Source organism: Podarcis cretensis (genome assembly GCF_951804945.1).
Source record: "Podarcis cretensis genome assembly, chromosome: 12".
NCBI classification, from domain to species: domain Eukaryota; kingdom Metazoa; phylum Chordata; class Lepidosauria; order Squamata; family Lacertidae; genus Podarcis; species Podarcis cretensis.
In genome coordinates, this window is record NC_137181.1 from 2591058 (window position 1) to 2611094 (window position 20037).

At 49.8% G+C, this 20037-nt stretch overlaps 1 protein-coding gene across 1 annotated transcript; it reads right to left on the reverse strand.

Annotated features, from left to right (window-relative positions):
- Window positions 1-1413: 1413 nt before the first annotated feature.
- LOC307199115 (zinc finger protein 777-like) lies at window positions 1414-19567 on the reverse strand. The gene is made up of 6 exons (XM_079946756.1): window positions 19406-19567; window positions 12125-12517; window positions 9765-9891; window positions 7401-7514; window positions 4450-4704; window positions 1414-2854 (listed from the first exon to the last, which is right to left on the reverse strand). The coding sequence occupies exons 1-6, from the start codon at window positions 19430-19432 to the stop codon at window positions 1716-1718; spliced, it is 2055 nt and encodes a 684-aa protein (XP_079802882.1). The 5' UTR covers window positions 19433-19567; the 3' UTR covers window positions 1414-1715.
- Window positions 19568-20037: the final 470 nt, after the last annotated feature.

Sequence of the window (20037 nt, forward strand, 5' to 3'; positions counted from 1 at the left end):
GCAGAGAGGTTCTGGGCAGCTTTTTTGAGCCAACTACCTGTCAACGCTAGTCCCAGTGACCCTGCCCCACTGGGCGGCTTTGAAAGGGGTCTTCCCTGCCACATCTAGGTTGGTGGCCATTGCTGCCTCCTGGGTCACCCCCACTTGTGATTCCTGGCAATTGGTATTCAGAGACATGCTGCCTCCGGCTGCAGAGGCGGAACATAAATCATTCACTACCAAACCCCTGGTTGATTGCTGTCTCCAATCAACACTCCAGAGGACTAAGGAACTGGAGTTAAGGAAGTATGAAGCCGCCACGAAGCTCCTCACTCCTTTATTTCACCCTCAGAGGCTCCAGCGAAGAATTGGTTGGCAACCTTTTCAGTATCTGGAACCTCATAGCACCACCATAGCAGTATATGGTGTCTTATAACACCCCAGTTTCTAGCCCTCTTGATCACAAGTTTTAAAATGCCCCTCAATAAAGGCATATGGCCTACAGCTATGGGGCAGAATATTCAGTTTGCATTGCAAAAGCCCCAGGTTCAGTAAGAAGGGGACTCGGGGGTCTAGAAGGAGCCCGGAGATTTCCTGCAGTCAAAGCAGGCTAGGAGGACTTGCCATTTGACCCCGGGTGGCGCTGTGGGTTAAACCACAAAGCCTAGGACTTGCCGATCAGAAGGTTGGCGGTTCGAATCCCCGCGATGGGGCGAGCTCCCGTTGCTTGGACCCTGCTCCTGCCAACCTAGCAGTTCGAAAGCACGTCAAAGTACAAGTAGATAAATAGGTACCACTCTGGCGGGAAGGTAAATGGCGTTTCCGCGTGCTGCTCTGGTTCGCCAGAAGTGGCTTAGTCATGCTGGCCACATGACCCGGAAGCTGTATGCCGGCTCCCTCGGCCAATAAAGGGAGATGAGCGCTGCAACCCGAGTCAGTCACGACTGGACCTAATGGTCAGGGGTCCCTTTACCTTTACCTTTAAGGATGCTTCATATGTACCAGGGGGAAGAAAACCAATGGGGACTTCCTGAAATAACCACAAGCGGCTTCTTTACCCAGCATGTTTCTCCCCTCTCCTGAGTAATTACAAATCCAAACTTCTCTCCCATAGGGGAAACAAATAATATGTCAAATTCTGCCCAGTGTCCAAGAAGACCCAAACTTTGCAACAACAGTGCAAGGTACACACAAGGATGCCGCCCCTTCTCCTCCAAATTGCACAACGCATCTTAAGGCAAATGTGGCTGGGGGTTCCTCCTGTCCCTGCTAAACAGGCTCCTTTGGGGCTTTCTCTCCTCGGATCTAAACATGCCCATACACACACTCAGGACTAGCACCTTCTGTTCACCCGGGCTTTCCCGAAGATACAGAGCTCCCAGACACTCGTGAAACAAACACAAAACCTGAAGGCATTTGCTTACCAAAGAAAAATCAGACTCCACATTTATTATAAAAAAAAGAGCAGAACAGGGCAGGGAAGGCAGAAGCAAGGCGGAGAGTTCAGGGCTGGCAGGTGGCGCGGTGCCAACACAGGTATGGTTAGTTTGGTTCTGAAACCCGTTATTTACTTGAAGGACGAGACCACGAGTCTGTGCTCCCAGGGCACGGGGCGGGGGAGAGGGCGGAGGGGTGCGCTCGGAGGATTCCCCCCCAACCCCCAGCTCCCCACCCCGTCAGTTCCCCGATCCCCGGGCTTTAGTGCGATGGGAGAGAGCAAGGGGGCGAAGCAGTCCTCATTCCCCCATGTGTGTCCGCAAGTGGTACTTGAGGGACTGCTTGTAGCGGAAGCACTTGGCGCACTCTGTGCAGGGGTAGGGCCTCTCGCCGGTGTGCGCCCGCTGGTGCTCCAGGAGGTGGTGCTTCTGGGTGAAGTTCTTCCCGCACTCGGTGCAGTGGTAGGGCCGCTCGCCGGTGTGGATGCGCTGGTGCTCCAGCAGGTGGTGCTTGCGGATGAAGCCCTTGCCGCACTCACCGCAGGCGTGGGGCCGCTCCCGCGTGTGCACCCGGTAGTGGTTGGTCAGCTTGGACTTCTCGCTGAAGGTCTTGTCGCACTGGCTGCACTTGTAGGGCCTCTCGCCCGTGTGAGTCCGCTGGTGCCGCAGGAGGTGCGAGGGGCGGCTGAAGGCCTTGCCGCACTGCGGGCAGATGAAAGACAGCTCGTTTTTGCCAGCGTGCACCCGCTGGTGCATGGCCAGCGAGATCTGCAGACGGAAGCTCTTGCGGCACTCGCCGCACGAGTACGGCCGCTCGCCCACGTGCGTGATCTGGTGCTTGCTCAGGCTCGACTTGTGGCTGAAGCTGCTCTCGCACTCGCCGCACTTGTAGGGCTTCCCCGGGGCCGGCGGGGGCCTGGGCTGCGGCTTGAGGTTGCGCTTGTCGGGGTAGGCCTGGCCCCGCCGGGGCGGGGGAGCCACCCCGCGCCGCGCGGTGTGCAGCCGTTGATGCAGCAGGAACTGTTGCTTGATGCGGAAGCTGAGGTCGCAGGCGTGGCACTCGTAGGGGCCTTCCTTGAGATGGTTGCGCTGGTGGATTATGTAGTTGATGCGCAGCATGAAGCTCTTGCCGCACTCCGGGCAGATGTACGGCCTCTCGCGCGTCCGGTTCCTCTGCTGGAGGGTGACCGGCCGCGACTCGACGCCACTGTCCCTTTCGCACAGAGGGGCGCAGATGCCCACCGTTGCCCTGGAGGGCTTCACGACCCGCTTCTCCTCCCGCATCACTTCCACGTTGCAATTCAGCGAGCAGGGGGGCTCCGCTCTCGAGGAGAACAGCCCGCGAGGCTCCAAGTTGACAGGGTCTTCTTCTTCCTCCTCCTCCTCCTCTTCTTCTTCTTCTTCCTCCTCCTCCTCCATTTTGATCACAATGCCGCCATCTTGGAGGGAAACAAAAGGAAAGGTCAGGGCGTGATTGGCGGGAGACACATTTCAGGGTTGAAGTTTCTCCAGGATGTCATGAGCCGCTGCAACCCTTTCAATGCTAAAGAGTTGGAATTTATTTTTTATTTTTTTTTTTTTAAATGGCAACTTTTGCAACCCACACAGACTACCCTAAGGAAGTCAGATTAGCCACAACCAGAGCCAGGGCCTTTTTAACACTGACTCCGGCCTGGTGGAACGCTCTGTCTCATGAGACCAGGGCCCTGAATAATCTGATTTCTTTCTGCAGGGCCTGTAAGACAGAGTTGTTCCTCCTGGCCTTGGCTTGGAATCAATTTGATTCCCTCCCCCTCTTCTTTTTTCCTTTCTCCTTCTGTGATGGATCTCCTATTTGGGGACTTCCCTGGCTTTTTTCTGGCCCATGTAGGACCAGTCTGGATAGTTGGCCTTGGTGAAGACTTGACGTTTTCATCCCCAAAAAAGTTTTTGATTTGAGTTTCCATTGAAATGAGGCTGTATTTTAAGGTTTTAAATCTTAAATTGTATTTCAATCAATTTGCTTTTATATCGGGTGTTAGCCGCCCTGAGCCCGGTCTTGGCTGGGGAGGGCGGGGAAATAAATAATTTTTTTATTATTATTATTACCTTGATCAGAGTGGTTATATGGCTTTGGGGAATGGCTGAATTTGCTCTATCAGCAGGGCTGGGGTGAGGAGAGAAGAAGAGAGGTAGCCACCCACCCCTCCGGGAACACCACTGATCAAGGGGGAGTGGTAGGGGGAAAGGAATTTTGCACTGCAAGATTGTGAGGTGCTGCTCTCCCCAGCCTCAGAGCTACCCTCAGTTCGTACTCATGCACCAACAGGTGGATGGCAAGAGTCAGAATATAAGCTGGGAAATCTTTATGCAAACCCCAGCTCAGCCCAAGAATCCCTTGAAGGCTCCATGGCCCACTTCACTCAGAGAATCAAAGGACGCCTGTGCTGCTCTACTGCCAGCAGCACAGATGAAAATACAGTCATACCTCGGGTTAAAGACGCTTCAGGTTGAGCATTTTCAGGTTGTGTTCCACAGCAACCCGGAAGTAACGGAACGGGTTACTTCCGGATTTCGCTGCTCACGCATGCGCAGATGCTCAAAATGACGTCACGCGCATGCACAGAAGCGGCGAATTGTGATGCAGGTTGCGTTCTGCTCAGGATGCGAACGGGGCTCCAGAACGGATCCCGTTCGCATCGAGAGGTACCACTGTATCTAAATGCCTGAAATCAGGCCAGGGTCTGCCACCTGACTCATGGTATGCGCAGGTATGCATTAGAAAAACTGAGATATCAACTGCATGCTGCCAGAGGGAGATTGGACCCATTGCTGTTCCGTGCAACCTGGCCACCAACTCGAAGACCCCCACAATCGCATGCAAGAGAGAGAGACTTACTAGAGCAAAATAGTCCATTGGCTATGCTATTTGTCTTAAGGTTCCTTTGGAACACTGGGGCTGTTTGCAGTATTGATGGAACAACCGTCAAGTTGTATTTGGTTAAGTTGATTGATTTCTCAGAAATTTAATAAACCTTGTTTTGCAAGCTCTGACCTGTGCATGTGCCGTGCTGGACAGTTACTCTCTTGATTTCCCCGAAGCCCATGTCGTAGTCGCCCACTTCCTCGAGGTTATTCCCTGCAAAGTTCCCCAGAGGTGTGGCTGCGCTGTAAGGACTTCTGCAGGGGGCTTCTTGATCCAGGCCCTGGAAATCCCCTTCCAAGCTCCCGGACATTTGGTGCGGCTCCAGGTCTTCCGGGCAGTCGTCGGAATGGGGCTCCTCTGTTTTGATCACCACCCTGATGCCAGCTGTGGGAGGAAGGATTCAGAAAGGAAGAGGATTTTAGTTTTTTAACAAAAATGTAAAATTGCAGGAGGATCAGCGAAAGCCTGCAGCGACAACATTGCAGGGAAGGGGGCTGGCAGTGGCTCTCGCTGTTCTCAAGAAACCCCCTTCAACAGCCAGCCCCTGCATGTTCTGCCACTGGACTAGGAAGCACCAGGAACACAGCACCATCATTCCACACAGACTCCAGACTAGGTAGCTTATTTATATATTTATCGCTTTTATATCCCACCTAGACAGCATCTTAAAAAGCATCACCTTGCCAACAAAGGTCCGTATAGGTAAAGCTCTGGTTTTCCTAGTAGTGATATATGCAAGTGAGAGCTGGACCATAAAGAAGGCTGATCGCCGAACAATTGATGCTTTTGAATTCTGGTGCTGGAGGAGACTCTTGAGAGTCCCATGGACTGCAAGAAGATCAAACCTCTCCATTCTGAAGGAAATCAGCCCTGAGTGCTCACGGGAAGGACAGATCCTGAAGCTGAGGCTCCAAGACTTTGGCCACCGCATGAGAAGAGAAGACTCCCTGGAAAAGACCCTGATGTTGGGAAGGATGGAGGGCCCAAGGAGAAGGGGACGACAGAGGACGAGGTGGTTGGACAGTGTTCTCAAAGCTACCAGCATGAGTTTGACCAAATTGCGGGAGGCAGTGGAAGACAGGAGTGCCTGGCGTGCTCTGGTCCAGGGGGTCACCAAGAGTCGGACATGACTAAACAACAACAAATATCCCACCCTTTTGTCCTAGGAGCTCAAGGTGGCGTACATAGTTCTCCCCGCTCCTCAAACAATCCCCACAAGAAGACATGAGAAAACTTGGTATACTTATTTGTATAACATTATTCATGTTTATAAAACTCAATAAAAACAACAACAACAATAATAATAATCTCCACAACAACCCTGTGAGGTAGGGTTAGACTGAGAGGCAGTGACCAGCCCAAGGTCACCCAGTGACTTTCATGACTCCAGCCACGACACATTGGCTTCATGGGAGAAATCTTTTCCACAGGGCTCAGTGCTATCATCTCCGCTATTTGATAACTGCTTTGGGTCCACAAGGGATGCACTTTCTCTGAAGGAGCATGCTTGAAGCCTGGGAGATTTGCTGCTGTCACCAGACACACCAGTGCCTTCAGTAGTTAGGTGCACTTTCTACCAGCTTTAACTGATACACCGGCAGTCACTGCTGCTGGACAGGAATAACCTGGCTTTGGACTGGTAAAAGGGTAAAAGAGTATTGGGAAATTATATATAATGGGGTGGGGGGGAATATTTAAAAGTAATTTTCCAAAAATACCAGAGTTCTTTCTGTTGGGGATAATTCAGAGGGAAATTCCCAGGTGTCAAAAAAGATTATTTATGTATGTTACTACTGCGGCCCGTGTTTTGTTAGCCCAATAATGGAAAATGAACGAGGTCCCAACTAAAGAAGAATGGCAACTTAAGCTGATGGAATACACAGACAGCTTGCACATTTAACTTACAGAATAAGACAACAAGAAGAATGTACGTTTAAAGAAGACTGGGAAATGTTTAATGAATATATGGGTGAAAATTGTGTTTATTTAAAAACCCTGGTAGCATTGTGATCAATTTACAGAATAAATGAGTTTTGATGGATGGAACAATGGATTCTCTAATGGTTTAGTTCATGTAAAATATGCAGGGATGTATGGTATGCAAAATAAACCACGGAAAGAGAAGAAGGGAAGTCACTGATTTAAGGTTGTTTAAATGAATATTTTGAAATGTAAATTACACACACATATATATAGGGCATAACCTGGCTACAGCGGTACATGCATTGGCAACCTCAAGCCTGGACTGCTGCAATGCCCTCTACATGGGGCTGCCCTTAAAGCTGCAGCTGGCACAAAGTGCAGGAGCTGTTGATATTTTCACCCCCTCCAATTGCAAGAATCTCCTGATCTGATGTTTTGAGAAAGGAACGGGCGGAAACTGCTCTTTTACACTTCTGCTCCTGCCTGACTCTGTGTGTGGAGAGAGTCTTATCTATGTTGTGACTAGATGGCTGAGTGGGAGATGTCACTCATGCAAGCCAGTAGTAGTTCGTTAGTTTGTAGTAGCTATTAGAAATAAAAGGAGTTACGCTTCACGGCTAGCTTCCGCGTTATTTATACTCTGCATGAGTCTGGTGCTCACAATGCACAGTTGTGGGTCCAGGGCACTGGGACCTGTTTCCCAGGACTGGAAGGTCTCTGAAAGTGCTCCAGTCACCTAGCCCAGCCAGGGCAGAACCAGCTATTGAGCCCAGTCGCTGCACATCGGATGAAAGGCGTACTGACGGGAACTAAGCTGATCTTAGCGTGCAAAACCTGCAAGCAGAATTTGGGCACAACAGCACATCTCCCCTCCTGTGGTTTCCAGCAGCTGGGATTCAGAAGCACCCCCGCCTCAAATTCTGGAGGCCAAGCACAGCCATCATGGCTACGGTTCACATAAAACCTGTTTTGTGACAGTGGGGTTTATTTGTAAAAAAAAGAGAGAGAGAAATAAATACTGAAGCAGGACTAAACAGTTCTGTCTGAACTCAAAGCAGTGCCTTTCGTTGCAGGACACACACACACACACCCCCCACACACCCCCCACACACCCCGAGACAGACCTGCAGCACAAGCCGTACAGACCCGTTGCTCACCTGCCGTAGGGTCAGGAAGACAGCCTTGCTCTTCTGAGTCCTGCTCATCTCCAAGACACGAGTCGGTACCAGGCTCTGCCTGGGCCAAAACGCCCGGCTTAGAAATTGCATAGTCTGTTGGAGACAAAGAACAAGACGGTCACCGGTTTAGGAGACGGGTGGGAGGCAGTTACTCAGCATTTTAAATGACTGTTTCACATGGTTTTATGTAAACCGCTTACAGATTTCTGTTGATTAAGCAGCAAATAATTTTTGACAAAATAATAATAATATTAATTATTTATTATTATTATTATTATTATTATTATTATTATTATTATTTATTATTTATACCCTGCCCATCTGGCTGGTTTTCTCCAGCCAGTCTGGGAGGCTTCCAACGGAATATTAAAATACAATAACCTATTAAACATCAAAAGCTTCCCTAAACAGGGCTGCCTTCAGATGTCTTCTAAAAGTCTGGTAGTTGTTGTTCTCTTTGACATCTGGTGGGAGGGCGTTCCACAGGGCGGGTGCCACTACCGAGAAGGCCCTCTGCCTGGTTCCCTGTAACTTGGCTTCTCGTAGGAAGGGAACCGCCAGAAGGCCCTCGGTGCTGGACCTCAGTGTCCGGGCAGAACGATGGGGGTGGAGGCGCTCCTTCAGGTATACTGGACTGAGGCCGTTTAGAGCTTTAAATGGATATTTAAATAAATGTTAAATAACTGTATATTGACTGCATTGCGATTTTAAATTGTTGTAAGCCACCCCAAGTGGTGCATGGGCACTAGAAGGGCAGGGGAGAAATTCTGCACATGAACAAACAAATAAATATAAACATGAGACAAAAGGGGAAGAAAGAGGTGAACTACTTTCATGAACAGGTCCAAAAACACACAGCCTCAAAGTGCTGCATGAATAGGCAGCCAATAGATTCAGGTAGGTAGCTGTGTTGGTCTGCCGTAGTCGAAATAAATAAAGGAAACCTAGAAAAATATTATTTAAAAAACTCTTCCCAAAAAAAGTCTTTTAAAAGAATCAAGTCCTTAAAAAAAAAAATCCTAAAAAAAATCTTGAAAAGAATCCTTCCCAAAAAAATATGGGGGGGGGGGGGAGAAACAAGATGTTGAATGGAAAGTATTCTGCCTCCTCCCGATTATATGGATGTATGTTTTTAACGATTGGATATTTCAAACGCTGAGTATTCTGGGAGAATCTACCTTATTTCAGGCTCTAGGGGCACATCCACACTCTATCAGGAGTGCTGTCTTAATGCATCTTCAAGCCAGATGCACCTCTGCTGCTCCCTATTGCAACAGGCATCACTGTCACAGGCCCATTCTGCCTGGCCAACCTCCTACAACTAGCAGAAGTGTGGCCTTTTGCCTAAAACAAACTTTGCGCACTCCAGGAGCAACAGAAGCTGCCATCACTGTCAGGCACTGAAGGCAGAGAGGAAGACCAACAGGATTAAGCTGTGAACATTGTAAGCACAGTCCCCTAAACTATCCCCCATCAAGGCATACTGGCAGCTTTTATACGGGGGGGGCGGGGGGAAGAATTTTAGAGCTGGAAGGCACCACAAAGGTCATCTAGCCCAACCCACCGCAACACAGGATTCACAGCTAAAGCATCCCTGACTGATGGCCAGGCAACCTCTGCTGAACAATCTCTAAGGCAGCGGTTCTCAACCTGGTGGTCCCCAGATGTTGTTGGACTAGAACGCCCATCATCCCTGAGCTCTGGCCTTGCTAGCTGGGGGTGATGGGAGTTGCAGTTCAACAACATCGGGGGACCCACAGGTTGAGAAAGGCTGCTCTAAGGAAGGAGAGTCCACAACCTCCCAAGGGAGACCATTCCACTGTCAAACAGCTCTTCCTCTTGGGGGAATTCATGGCATGTTCCAAAACGCAGGCTGCTTTTGATAGGGATCCTTCTTTAGATCAAGGTGTGTATCTCGCACGAGTTGCTTCCTGCTTATAACTTCGCTGCCTGAGGCAGAATCGCTATACCCTCTCACTTTCAGTCCATGTAATAAACCCGATTTATTCCTCTTGTGAGTGAACTTCCTGGGTCATAAGATTGAGAGTAAACACATACAGTATTTGTAATGAACACGTGTTATTATAACTCTGGCCAAAGGTCTGAAACCTCTTAGCAATGTGTGTAGGGAGACACAGGAATGCTGGGTTCAGACACAAGCTTGTAACAACATCGATCGCAATTCCAGGCTGGTTATCAATGTGACAAGATCAAACGTGCAAATTCCAATTTGGAAGGTGGGGATGCCCATTCCCCAATCAATCAATCAATCAATCAAAGAATCAGCTGAACGGACAATGGTCCAGAGTGTCAGACATAATGAGAGTGGAAACGCAACATTACCCAGAGAGATCAAGGATTCGTGGTTCCCCTTCATTAAGTTCTTGTACAGCTCCTTCTGCCACTCCTCCAGCTTCTCCCACTCCTTTTCGTTGAAATAGACGGACACGTCGTCAAACGTCACGGGCACCTGCAACCACAAGAGCTGTCAGTATTCTCCAAGCTTCTCATCCAACCAACATTTCACGCCTGCTTTTGTAAGAGCTAGGATCCGAGCTGGAAATCCCTGGGCCAAAATCAATCATTGTAAGTTCTCTTATTGGAAACATTATGGAAAAGTACGCCAATCTTTTCCCCTTAACATCTGGTTCACAAAGGCCTTGAGTATCATAGTTTCAGATAAATCGACCCATTTGATACGTGTTTTGCAAGGCACTGCTAAGCCAATGGACTACGTGGTGGAGGTATATTAAAAAACAAATGCATGGATTGCAGGTTCTCTCCAAATTTGCTTCTATTTTGCACTGATCACATGCGAATAGTAGCTCTCTTTGCTTCTACGAAAATAATGTTGCCATTCTGTTGACTGATCTTGGACTGAACATTTTTATTTTCTGAACTAGTATCTAACCATGCATGTACAGTGGTGCCTCGCAAGACGAAATTAATCCGTTCCGTGAGTCTCTTCGTCTTGCGGTTTTTTCGTCTTGCGAAGCACGGCTATTAGCGGCTTAGCGGCTATTAGCGGCTTAGCGGCTATTAACAGCTTAGCGGCTTTAAGAAAAAGGAAACAAACTCGCAAGAACTCGCAAGACGTTTCGTCTTGCGAAGCAAGCCCATAGGGAAATTCGTCTTGCGGAACGACTCAAAAAACGGAAAACTCTTTCGTCTTGCGCGTTTTTCGTCTTGCAAGGCATTCGTCTTGCGGGGCACCACTGTATATCTTCACCATGACTGTATGGTGAACTAACTACAATATCACCATGATTGTCCTCCCAAGCCTCAAATGAGTGAGCACACCCCCTAACTCTCCCGGCCCCTCGCCTCCTAAGTCCTTATTCAAAACACCCCCAACAGCTCAATCCTATGCAGTAAGTTCCCATGAACTGAGTATCACTTATTCCCAAGGAATGTGCAAGATGTTGTCAACTGCAATTCCCATCAGCCCCAGCCAGCACAGGCAATAGCCAGGAATGATGGGAGTTGTAGTCCAACAACACCCCTGGCCTTAGAAGAACTCTCCCCCCTCTGTCAGCTTTGCCACCAAACAAAAGACACAGATTAAGCAGAACCGACTTCACCGTGGCAAATTATTTCAAACTGCAGAAATTGAATGTCTGAATTGTGCAGAAATCTAGACTCCATCTCTATGTAAATTATAGCTTCTTCTAGACAGCTGTCTCACTTCATCATCTTTAAATAAAAAAGAAGAAATTTAGACTCCCTCTTGTGAGCTCTCTATTTCTGCAAACCTTTCCTCTCAGCGTGAGTTAACTAAATGCAACCAAGATGAAACAAAATAAAGCTCAAGAGTGGTTTTTTTAATCTTTCAATCTCAACAATGACTCGCCCTGCCCAGGGACATTAGACAGGGCCTTGTTTTCCCAAGTCCCAGTTTTCCCTAGATCAAATCGAAGGTCCATCTACTCAAAGATCCTGTTTTCCAACCATAGTCAACCATACACACAAAAAAGGCCTGAAGGCAATAACTTGCTCCCCACTAACTGGCACTCAGTGATAGACTGCTTCTGCACATGCCTACTCAGAAGTTGGCTTCAATGAGTCCATAGGATTGCAGCCTCATAGACTTGTCATCCACCATGCATTTGTTTAATTTCCTTTTAAAGCTTTGCAATAATAACAACAATAATAATTTACTATTTATACCCCACCCATCTGTCTGGGTTTTCCCAGCCACTCTGGGCAGCTTCCAACAGAATATTTAAAACACGATAAAACATCAAACATTAAAATTGTCCCTTGACAGGGCGGCCTTTAGATGTCTCCTAAAAGTCAGATACTTGTTTAGTTCCTTGACATCTGATGGGAGGGCGGGCACTACTACCGAGAAGGCCCTCTGCCTGGCTCCCTGTAACCTCACTTGTCGCAGGGAGAGAACTGCCAGAAGGCCCTCGGAGCTGGACCTCAGCATACGGGCCAAACGATGGGGGTGGAGACGCTCCTTCAGGTATACTGGGCCGAGGCCGTTTGGGGCTTGAAAGGTCAGCACCAACACTTTGAACAGTGCTCGGAAACATACTGGGAGCCAATGTAGGTCTTTCAGGACCGGTGTTATGTGGTCTCGGCGGCCCCTCCCAGTCACCAAACTAGCTGCCGCATTCTAGATTAGTTGTTTTCATGCTCAGATCACGGATCTAGGTGGAAGATACAACATTATCCTGCAGCACCAATGAGGCCCTTACCTTGGGGGTTTCTCCCTTGGAGCCCGGGGGGAACCTGAGGATCCAGAAATTACGGTTCTTGAGCAGGTTCTCCATGTTTTCCAGCCTCCTTTGCAGCAGCCCGTACTCCTGGATCAGAGTCCCCAAAGCAGCCCACTTGCTCTCCAGTTGGTTCCCAATTTCCACAGCTGTTTTCTCGCAGTCTATTATCTTTTTCTCCGCCATCCCCGTCCTGCCCTCCAAATCCAGCAACCGTGTGGCGTGAGATTCCACCTTCTTCTCCATCGCTTGGAACGACGCCACCAAGGTGAGAGAGATCTCGGCAGTCTGCGTTTCCCTTTCAAACATTTGGTCGGGGTCGGTGGGGAGCCGCGGAGGAAAGAGTCGCCGGGGCTCCCGGTCCAGTTCTGGTGCCTGGTTGAAGAAAAAGGCAGGCGTTAGGTAGGGGAAACGGCCACAGCAAACTGGCTGAGCAACTGGTTTGCACACAGGAGGTCCCAGGCTCAGTTGCATGCATCTCCAGCAAAAATCTGTGTCTGAAAACCTGGAGAGGCACTGACAGTCCATGTGTAGAGCAGTGGTGGTAGACCTGTTGGTCTCTAAACCTCGACTCCCAGCTCCCATCTGCTCCAGCAGCCAACATGACCAAGTCAGGGACGATGTGAGTTGTAGTCCCGTAACACCTAGAGGCACACAGGTCCCCCAAGACTGGGGAAGGTGATAGTGAGCTGGGCGGACCATTGGTCTCATCCAGGATAAGCAGCTTCCAGTGCTCACTGTCCTGCAATGAAAATATGAATGCACTGCTCCACACTTGAGAACATAAGAAGAGCCTGCAGGATCAGGCCCATGGCCCATCTAGCCCAGCACCCTGTTCTCACAGTGGCCAGCCGGCAGGAGGGGAAGAGACTCTCCCCTCCAGTGGTCTCCAGCCACAAGAATTCGGAAACATTGCTGTCTCTGCCTGTGGATGCAGAACACAGCCATCGTGGCTAATAGCCATTGACAGCTCTCTCCCCCTCCATGAATCTGTCTAATCCTCTTTGAAAGCCACCCATGTTGGTGGCCATTGCTGCCTCCTGTGGCATTGAGTTCCACAGTTTAACTATGCATTGCATGAAAGAGGACTTTGCTTTATCTATCCAAAATCTTCCCACATTCAGCTTCACTGGGATGCCCACAGGTATGAAGGAGAAAAACTTTTCTCCATCCACTTTCCAGATGCCATGCATCGTTTTATAAACTTCTATCATGTTGCTTCTTACCTTTTCTCTAAACTAAAAAGTCCCAAACGCTGCAAACTTCCTCCACAGGGGAATCTTTCCATCCCCTTGATCATTTTGGTTACCCAGAATGAACTCAGTGTGGGTCATTGGGTTTTTTTACTAGAATGTTTCTTACAACTATTTGTATATCACCAAAGGAGCCTACCAAGGGCATAACATATTGCATATGATGTGATTGCTGCTGGGCAGTTGTTGTTTCACTACTTTATTTGCACCTCACTTTCTAAAGCAGTTTACTCCCATGTCCCTTTTTCTGTTGCTGGTCTGGCTTCTTCAGTGGCGAATGGGGCTGCGCTGCTCAACCCATTCACCTGGAAGGAAACCCTGTTAAATTCAATGGGCCTGAGTACAAATGAGTAGACATTGTTAGGATGGATGCCTACCACCTCCACTGTCTCTGAATGTTGTTGTTTAGTCGTTTAGTCGTGTCCAACTCTTCGTGACCCCATGGACCAGAGCACGCCAGGCACTCCTGTCTTCCACTGCCTCCCGCAGTTTGGTCAGACTCATGTTTGTAGCTTCGAGAACACTGTCCAACCATCTCGTGTCTCTGAATACCCGTGTTAGAAACTCAGATATATAAGCTAGTTGCGAAATTGCTCCTTAAACCAAGGTCACAGTCGTTACAGTCACCAAAACGGTATGCCTAGTTGCCATTTGGGGCTCGAAAGTCGTATTTTTCAATGTGCCTTTTTTTGCTCCTGAAATCCATTCCGATTGCGCAGATAAAATACAACGGATAGAATTCTACAAGATGTGTTGCTGGTGTGAGAAAACATTCCAGGTCCAAGGATCCCCAGGCACACACCTCCATTTGGGGGAGATGTCAAGCGCCATATTGTCTCCCAGGCATCTTCGCTTGGTCGCAAGCGGCCGATAGGTGCAAAATGCGGCTGGTGAATTTCGAACGCTGCTGAATACCACGTGCTGGGAATTGAAAGTGCCATTGCTTTGGGTTCCCTCCCCTGGGCTTCCCTTTGGACACTCAGGTTGGCCACTGCAAGAACAAGATGCTGAGCTAGATGAGCCCCCTTTGGCCTCATCCAGCAGCCGGGCTTTTCTCAGCTTGGGCTGTAGGCCGATATTGCTGTTCTTGGCTTTGTGGCCTACCAAACCCCAAAGGAGAGCAATGGCTATCAGTATTCCCTTGCACTGGCTCGTGGGAAGATAGGCAGCCTTGGAAAAGGGAAGTCTTAGCCAATGCTCTCTGCCCAGGAGTACAGAAATAATTGCTCATTGTCCTCATTTCCAGAGGAGCAGCCGTCAAATCCTCCTGACCTCACTTTTTATAATCCCACCACTACCACCAAGTAGATATGTACTTGCAGGTCAGGATAAGACTTCTGACGAAGCAGACTCTGGCCCACAAAAGCTTATGCCATAGTAAGTTTGAGGTGCTACAATTAAAAGACGTTTTGTTGTTGTTGCAGCCTACATTTTCAGTGGGCTCTCTTGGGATGCTTGAAACTACAACTGGCTGGGGAGGGGGGATGTTCCAGCCCTGTGAACCAGCAAGAAGAAACCTGTGATTCTCCAATGCTGTTGAACTTAACCTTGTTTTGTTTCACTGTGCCCAACCTTGGGGTTGCATGTCAATGAAGGTGACACTGTTTTAAACAAATGAATCCCTGTCATCCCTAACTGTTGGCCATTTGGAAGATCCAACAGTACCTGGAGGGAAAAAGATTCCTTACCACCGCCCTTGCTAAGGACGCTACTCCAAAAGAGCAAGTCCCACTGACGGCAATGAGGCTTACTTCAGCGGAGACGCCTGTAAGATAGCGCAGTGAGAATGGGCGCTCCCAATTCAAGCCCCCACTCTCAATTTGCTAGGCAAGTAGCCACAACAGAACCAGATCGCTGAGATATGTGTTTGATGGAATAGCCGAGCGCAGCTGGTCAAGAGCAGGTACAAGAGCAAACGGGGCACACCCAGGGATATATCCAGTGCTAAAAGGCCAGGGCAAACAGGTTTAATTCTCATTAGCAGCTCCCCTTGTTGGGTAAACATGCAAGCAATTGTGTGCGAATGTACAGGAGCTGTTATTTTAATGGGCTGGGGTTTTGTTTGAGGGGTCTTGTCGGGGGCAGTTGTTGCTGTTAATTTTTTATATCTTTATTTTGGCTCTTACGATTCAGGTGGAAATTGTCCAGTTTAGTTGTGTGCTTTCTGATCTTCTGTTTATTGTTCATGGCTACTTTTGCTATGTCTTCAGTTACCAAAGGTTTTTTTTATGTTGCAAGCCGCCTTGAGCATGGTTTTGTCTTTGGAAAGGTGGCGTCCAAATAGCACGATGGAATGATTATTTGGAATTTCTTGGATCTGTGGGCTAACCAACAGGCAGGGCATGCGCATTGCCCATTGACCTGCACACACACATTTGCGGCAACACCTGCCTATACGAGAGGAAGGGCGTAACTACATGAGGCAAGTGTTTTCAAAGCAGGTGCCCTCCAGATGTTTTGGATGAAAACTCCCACCATCAGCTCCCCCGTATGATGCTGGGGCTGATGGACATTGTAGTCCCTAAACATCTGGAGAGCATCTGGTTGGGAAAGGCTAGCATAAAGATCACCTTGCACCATTAGCTCAAAGCTCCAGTTTGTCTAGCATCCTGGCTGACAGCCAAATGCCCTTCAGGGCATGGCAACAGGGCATGGCCCTTCCCTGTTGTTATCCCCAGAATCTAGCAATCAGAGGTATACTGCCTCTGAACTGTGAGGCTCCATCAGAGTAGCATGGTCAGTAGAGCATGAGACTCTTAATCTCATGGGTCATGGGTTCAGTTCAAGCCCCCATTGGGCAAAAATTCCAGCATTACAGGGGGCTGGACTAGATGACCCTCACGGTCCCTTCTAACTCTACAATTCTATGATTCCACTTGGCCCCTGTGCTTAGCCCAGAGGCAGCAGAGCTACAGCCGGAGTATAGGCTACCTGGCTTGGCTCTGTTAAAAGAAAGATCTGGGACCGAACTGAGCTAGCAAAATGCTCCCTGTCATCACAGATGCCCATGCTGCTCATATTGATTGGTGTTTTAGAACTGATTTTGTCCATGCGAGTTATTCAAATTGATGGTTTTAGAATTTTTCATAGAGGTGCCTTTTGCAGAAAGGCAGCATACAAATAAATAAAAATGGCTCAACTTTGTGCATGTGTGTGTGGAGAGAGAGACACAGTACCTTCCTGTAATTCAACATCTCAATGAACTTCTAAACAGAAGCTAAAGCTTTAATGACACTGATCTAGACCTGACGTCTTCAGATCTGGAGAGCACCAGGTTGGTGGGGGGAAGCCAATTTATGTTGGCATGGATGCTTCCGAAACCAGGACAGCTGAAATTTAAGTTTGGCTCCCTAAATTTGGAAGTAAGGATTGTGGGCCCCAGAAAAAAAATCCACAGAAGCATATACCCTCAGTTACCACAAGTGACACATATGTACCTTAATATGCGCACAACATGTATTTTAGAAGATAGTCTGTGTATATGAAAGACAGTGTGGTTGTTTAAAATAAAATTGCAAACCCAGTAAGGAGTAAAAAGAAAAAGAAAAAGTGCCCCGTTGTTCCCTGAGACATATTCAATATCTGCAAAGCTAAGCGCAACCTTTTGCCTGGTGGGGCAGTCCCATTTGCACTACAGACATGAGCCTGCTTAACCACCAGGAATCTCCAGCTGGGGAAAGGCCCTAATAACTGCCTGACAAATAACAAAACCGTGGCAGAAGCCAGCTTGAGTCAGTCTCTCTTCCTTCTACCTCCAGCCGGGCCTGTGGTTCTTCAGAGAGGCTTTAGGTTGCTGCAGTTCCCCCATCAACTCTCAAAACCCCACTTCCTGACTAACACCTTAGCGCTTCCTGTGTGCGCCCAACCCAGGGGAGCTCTAAATTAAGAAGCAGAATGTCTATGCACTCCTTTCTGTAAGGCTGCAATCGCAATCCCACTTCACTGGGAGCGAGCTTTGCTGAACTTAGCAGGGCTTGCTTCTGAGTAGACGCAGTTACGACTGCAGCCTTAGCCAATAACTTTACTGAACAAGGGGAAATCCTATGCCAGGAGCATCCTTGCCTCAGGTGCATCAGAAGACAGCCCTGTGACCACGCCTCCCTCATTACCATTTTTTTAGGAGGGGAGGCTATGCTGAGGGCTTGCTATGCATTTACAAGGCCCTGACCATGGTACTGTTTTTAGGGTCAATTCTACCACAGGGCAAGCTGAACTCAACACACACACACACACACACACACACACACACACACACACACACGGTTCCCAGTTGCTCCAGACTGGTCCCTTTACCTGGCCTTCACCTGAGATTTCAGACACAGTTTAAGAGCAAGACTCAGAAAACTGGAGATTGTTCAGAGGAGACCTAATCTTGAGATAACAAGGGCAGCTGGTGAGGAACCCCCACCAACATTTTCTAATGGAATATCTCTCCCCACACAAAGAAGAGGACGAAATAACATCCTGGTCTCCAAACTGGCCTATAGAACGAAGAGCAGGAACCCCCTCATTCCTGTCCAAAGAATGTTCCTGTTTTGGCTTCACCTTAATATTAACAACAACATCCCATCTCTATCTCTCTCCCTGCACTCAAGGCTACTGACAGCTGGTTAGAAACATGCAGGACAGGAGACAGAATTTGTGTCTGTGTCAGGCTCCGGAAGAAAGAAATGAAGGGTTGAAAGAGATCAGGGGGTTTCTCACAGACTCCGGTGTGGCCCAAGGTTTCAAATCAACGCCTTGGGTGAAATCTGTGTAAGCAAGGAGGGCCGGAGGATTAAACGCTTACGCTTTCTTCTTCTTCGCCCCTCTTCCTAAAAGATCAGCACCACCTCGCTGGAGAGGGGTATTCCCAACAGGAATGGGGCTTTAGGGATAAGGGAGAGCAGGCAGGAAGTAGGCCGGTTACGGGATGGGGGGCTAGCCCTCTTGGGAAAGGCAAATGCCCCAAGCCCCAATGATGGCCGAAAACAAAGCCTGATGTAAACAAATCTCTCTTTCTTCCCTCCCTCCTCCCTCTCCCCCCCCCCTTCTCATTCTACTGCACAGGCCACAAATGACCAGCTGGTTGTGCCATTTGCATGGTAGCAATAAGGTTAAGGGAAGGAAGGCGGCGTGTAATCTGCCAAACTGTGGCAGGAGAAGCCCAGGGAAAATCAGAAAGTGGGGGGCGGAAAAAGAGAGGGAGCAATGCTTGTCCCCCCCCCACCCCTTTTTGCATAGATTTCAAGAGCGAAGACAGAGGCCCCCCCCCAGTACAGGCAGGCAGCCTCCAAGGACTGCAGCAAGCAGCTGTCTGGGCCGGCTTTTGACAGGCCCACCGGGTGGGAAAGTGGTGGTGTTGGGGGAGACCCCTCAAACTCAGCACCACCACCCGCCCCCCCAAAAGGCAGCTAACTGGGGAGGGGGAGCCACAAGCTATACCCCCACCCCCCCCAGAAAAGACACATTTCCCTTCTCCCACTGTACAGAGTTCACCCCTCTCCCTACCAAACGCAGCTTTCGTAAGACTGGAAGGACCCCCCCCCCAAAATAGACACACATTTTCCTCCCCCCCCCCCACAGTACAGATTATCCCTCTCCCTACAAAAACGCAGCTTTCATAAGACTGGCAGATGAAGGACCCCCCCCAAAAAAGACACACATTTTCCTCTCCCCCCCCAAAAAAGACACACATTTTCCTCTCTCCCAGATGAAGGACCCCCCCCCCAAAAAAGACACACATTTTCCTCTCCCCCCCAAAAAAGACACACATTTTCCTCTCTCCCAGATGAAGGACCCCCCCAGAAAAAGACACACATTTTCCTATCTCTCCCCCCCCCCCAGTATAGATTATCCCTCTCCCCACCAAACGCAGCTGCCCCCCCCCGGACCCCCACCCCCGAAGCCAAGCGTGTGAATGTCCCCCTCCTCCTAGGAAGGGTCCCTCCCCCCCCCCCGCAGCGTCGTCTGTCCCCCCCTGACACCCCCCCTCCGGGCAGGACAGGGTTAACCCCCCCCCCCGCCTCACCTGTGCGGGCGGCGCCCCCCCCTCCATGGCCCTTTGTTGCCCCCCTCAGCCGGGGCTCGGCGCCGCAACGAGGTTCCAGCCGGGCGGGCTGGCTGGCTGGCTGCTGGGTCCGCCCGCCGCCCGGCGGAGGAGGAGGCGGAGGCGGAGGCGGAGGAGGCCGGACGGGGCGAGGGGAGGGAAGGAGGCGGCCGCCGGCGCCGCTCCTCACGCAGCTCCTCAGTCTTGCCCAGCGCCGCTCTGCGCTAGGGGGCGCGCATGCGCGCACGGGACGCGGCGCGCAGGCGCACCGGACAGGCGCGCTCCGAGGCTCGCGGCGGCGGCGGCGGCGGCGACGCCGCTTGACGCGCTGCTGCTGCTGCTGCTGCTGCTGCTGCGTCTCCTGCTGTCGCCGCCGGCGCCGCAAGGGGGGAAAGAAGAGGAGCACCCAGTGCCGCGAGCCAGAACTTCCGGCTCCCGTTCGGCGCCCTCTGCGGGGGGGGGGGGGGGCAGGCAAATAACTACGCATTAAAAAAAAAAAAGAAATAAGGGGCGGCGACGGCATTTATTTATTTATCTATCCGTTCGTTTGTTCGCTTTTCTTAAACAGCTTGGAGGGTTATTTTCCTCCTACGGTATGTGGATTTCATGAAATT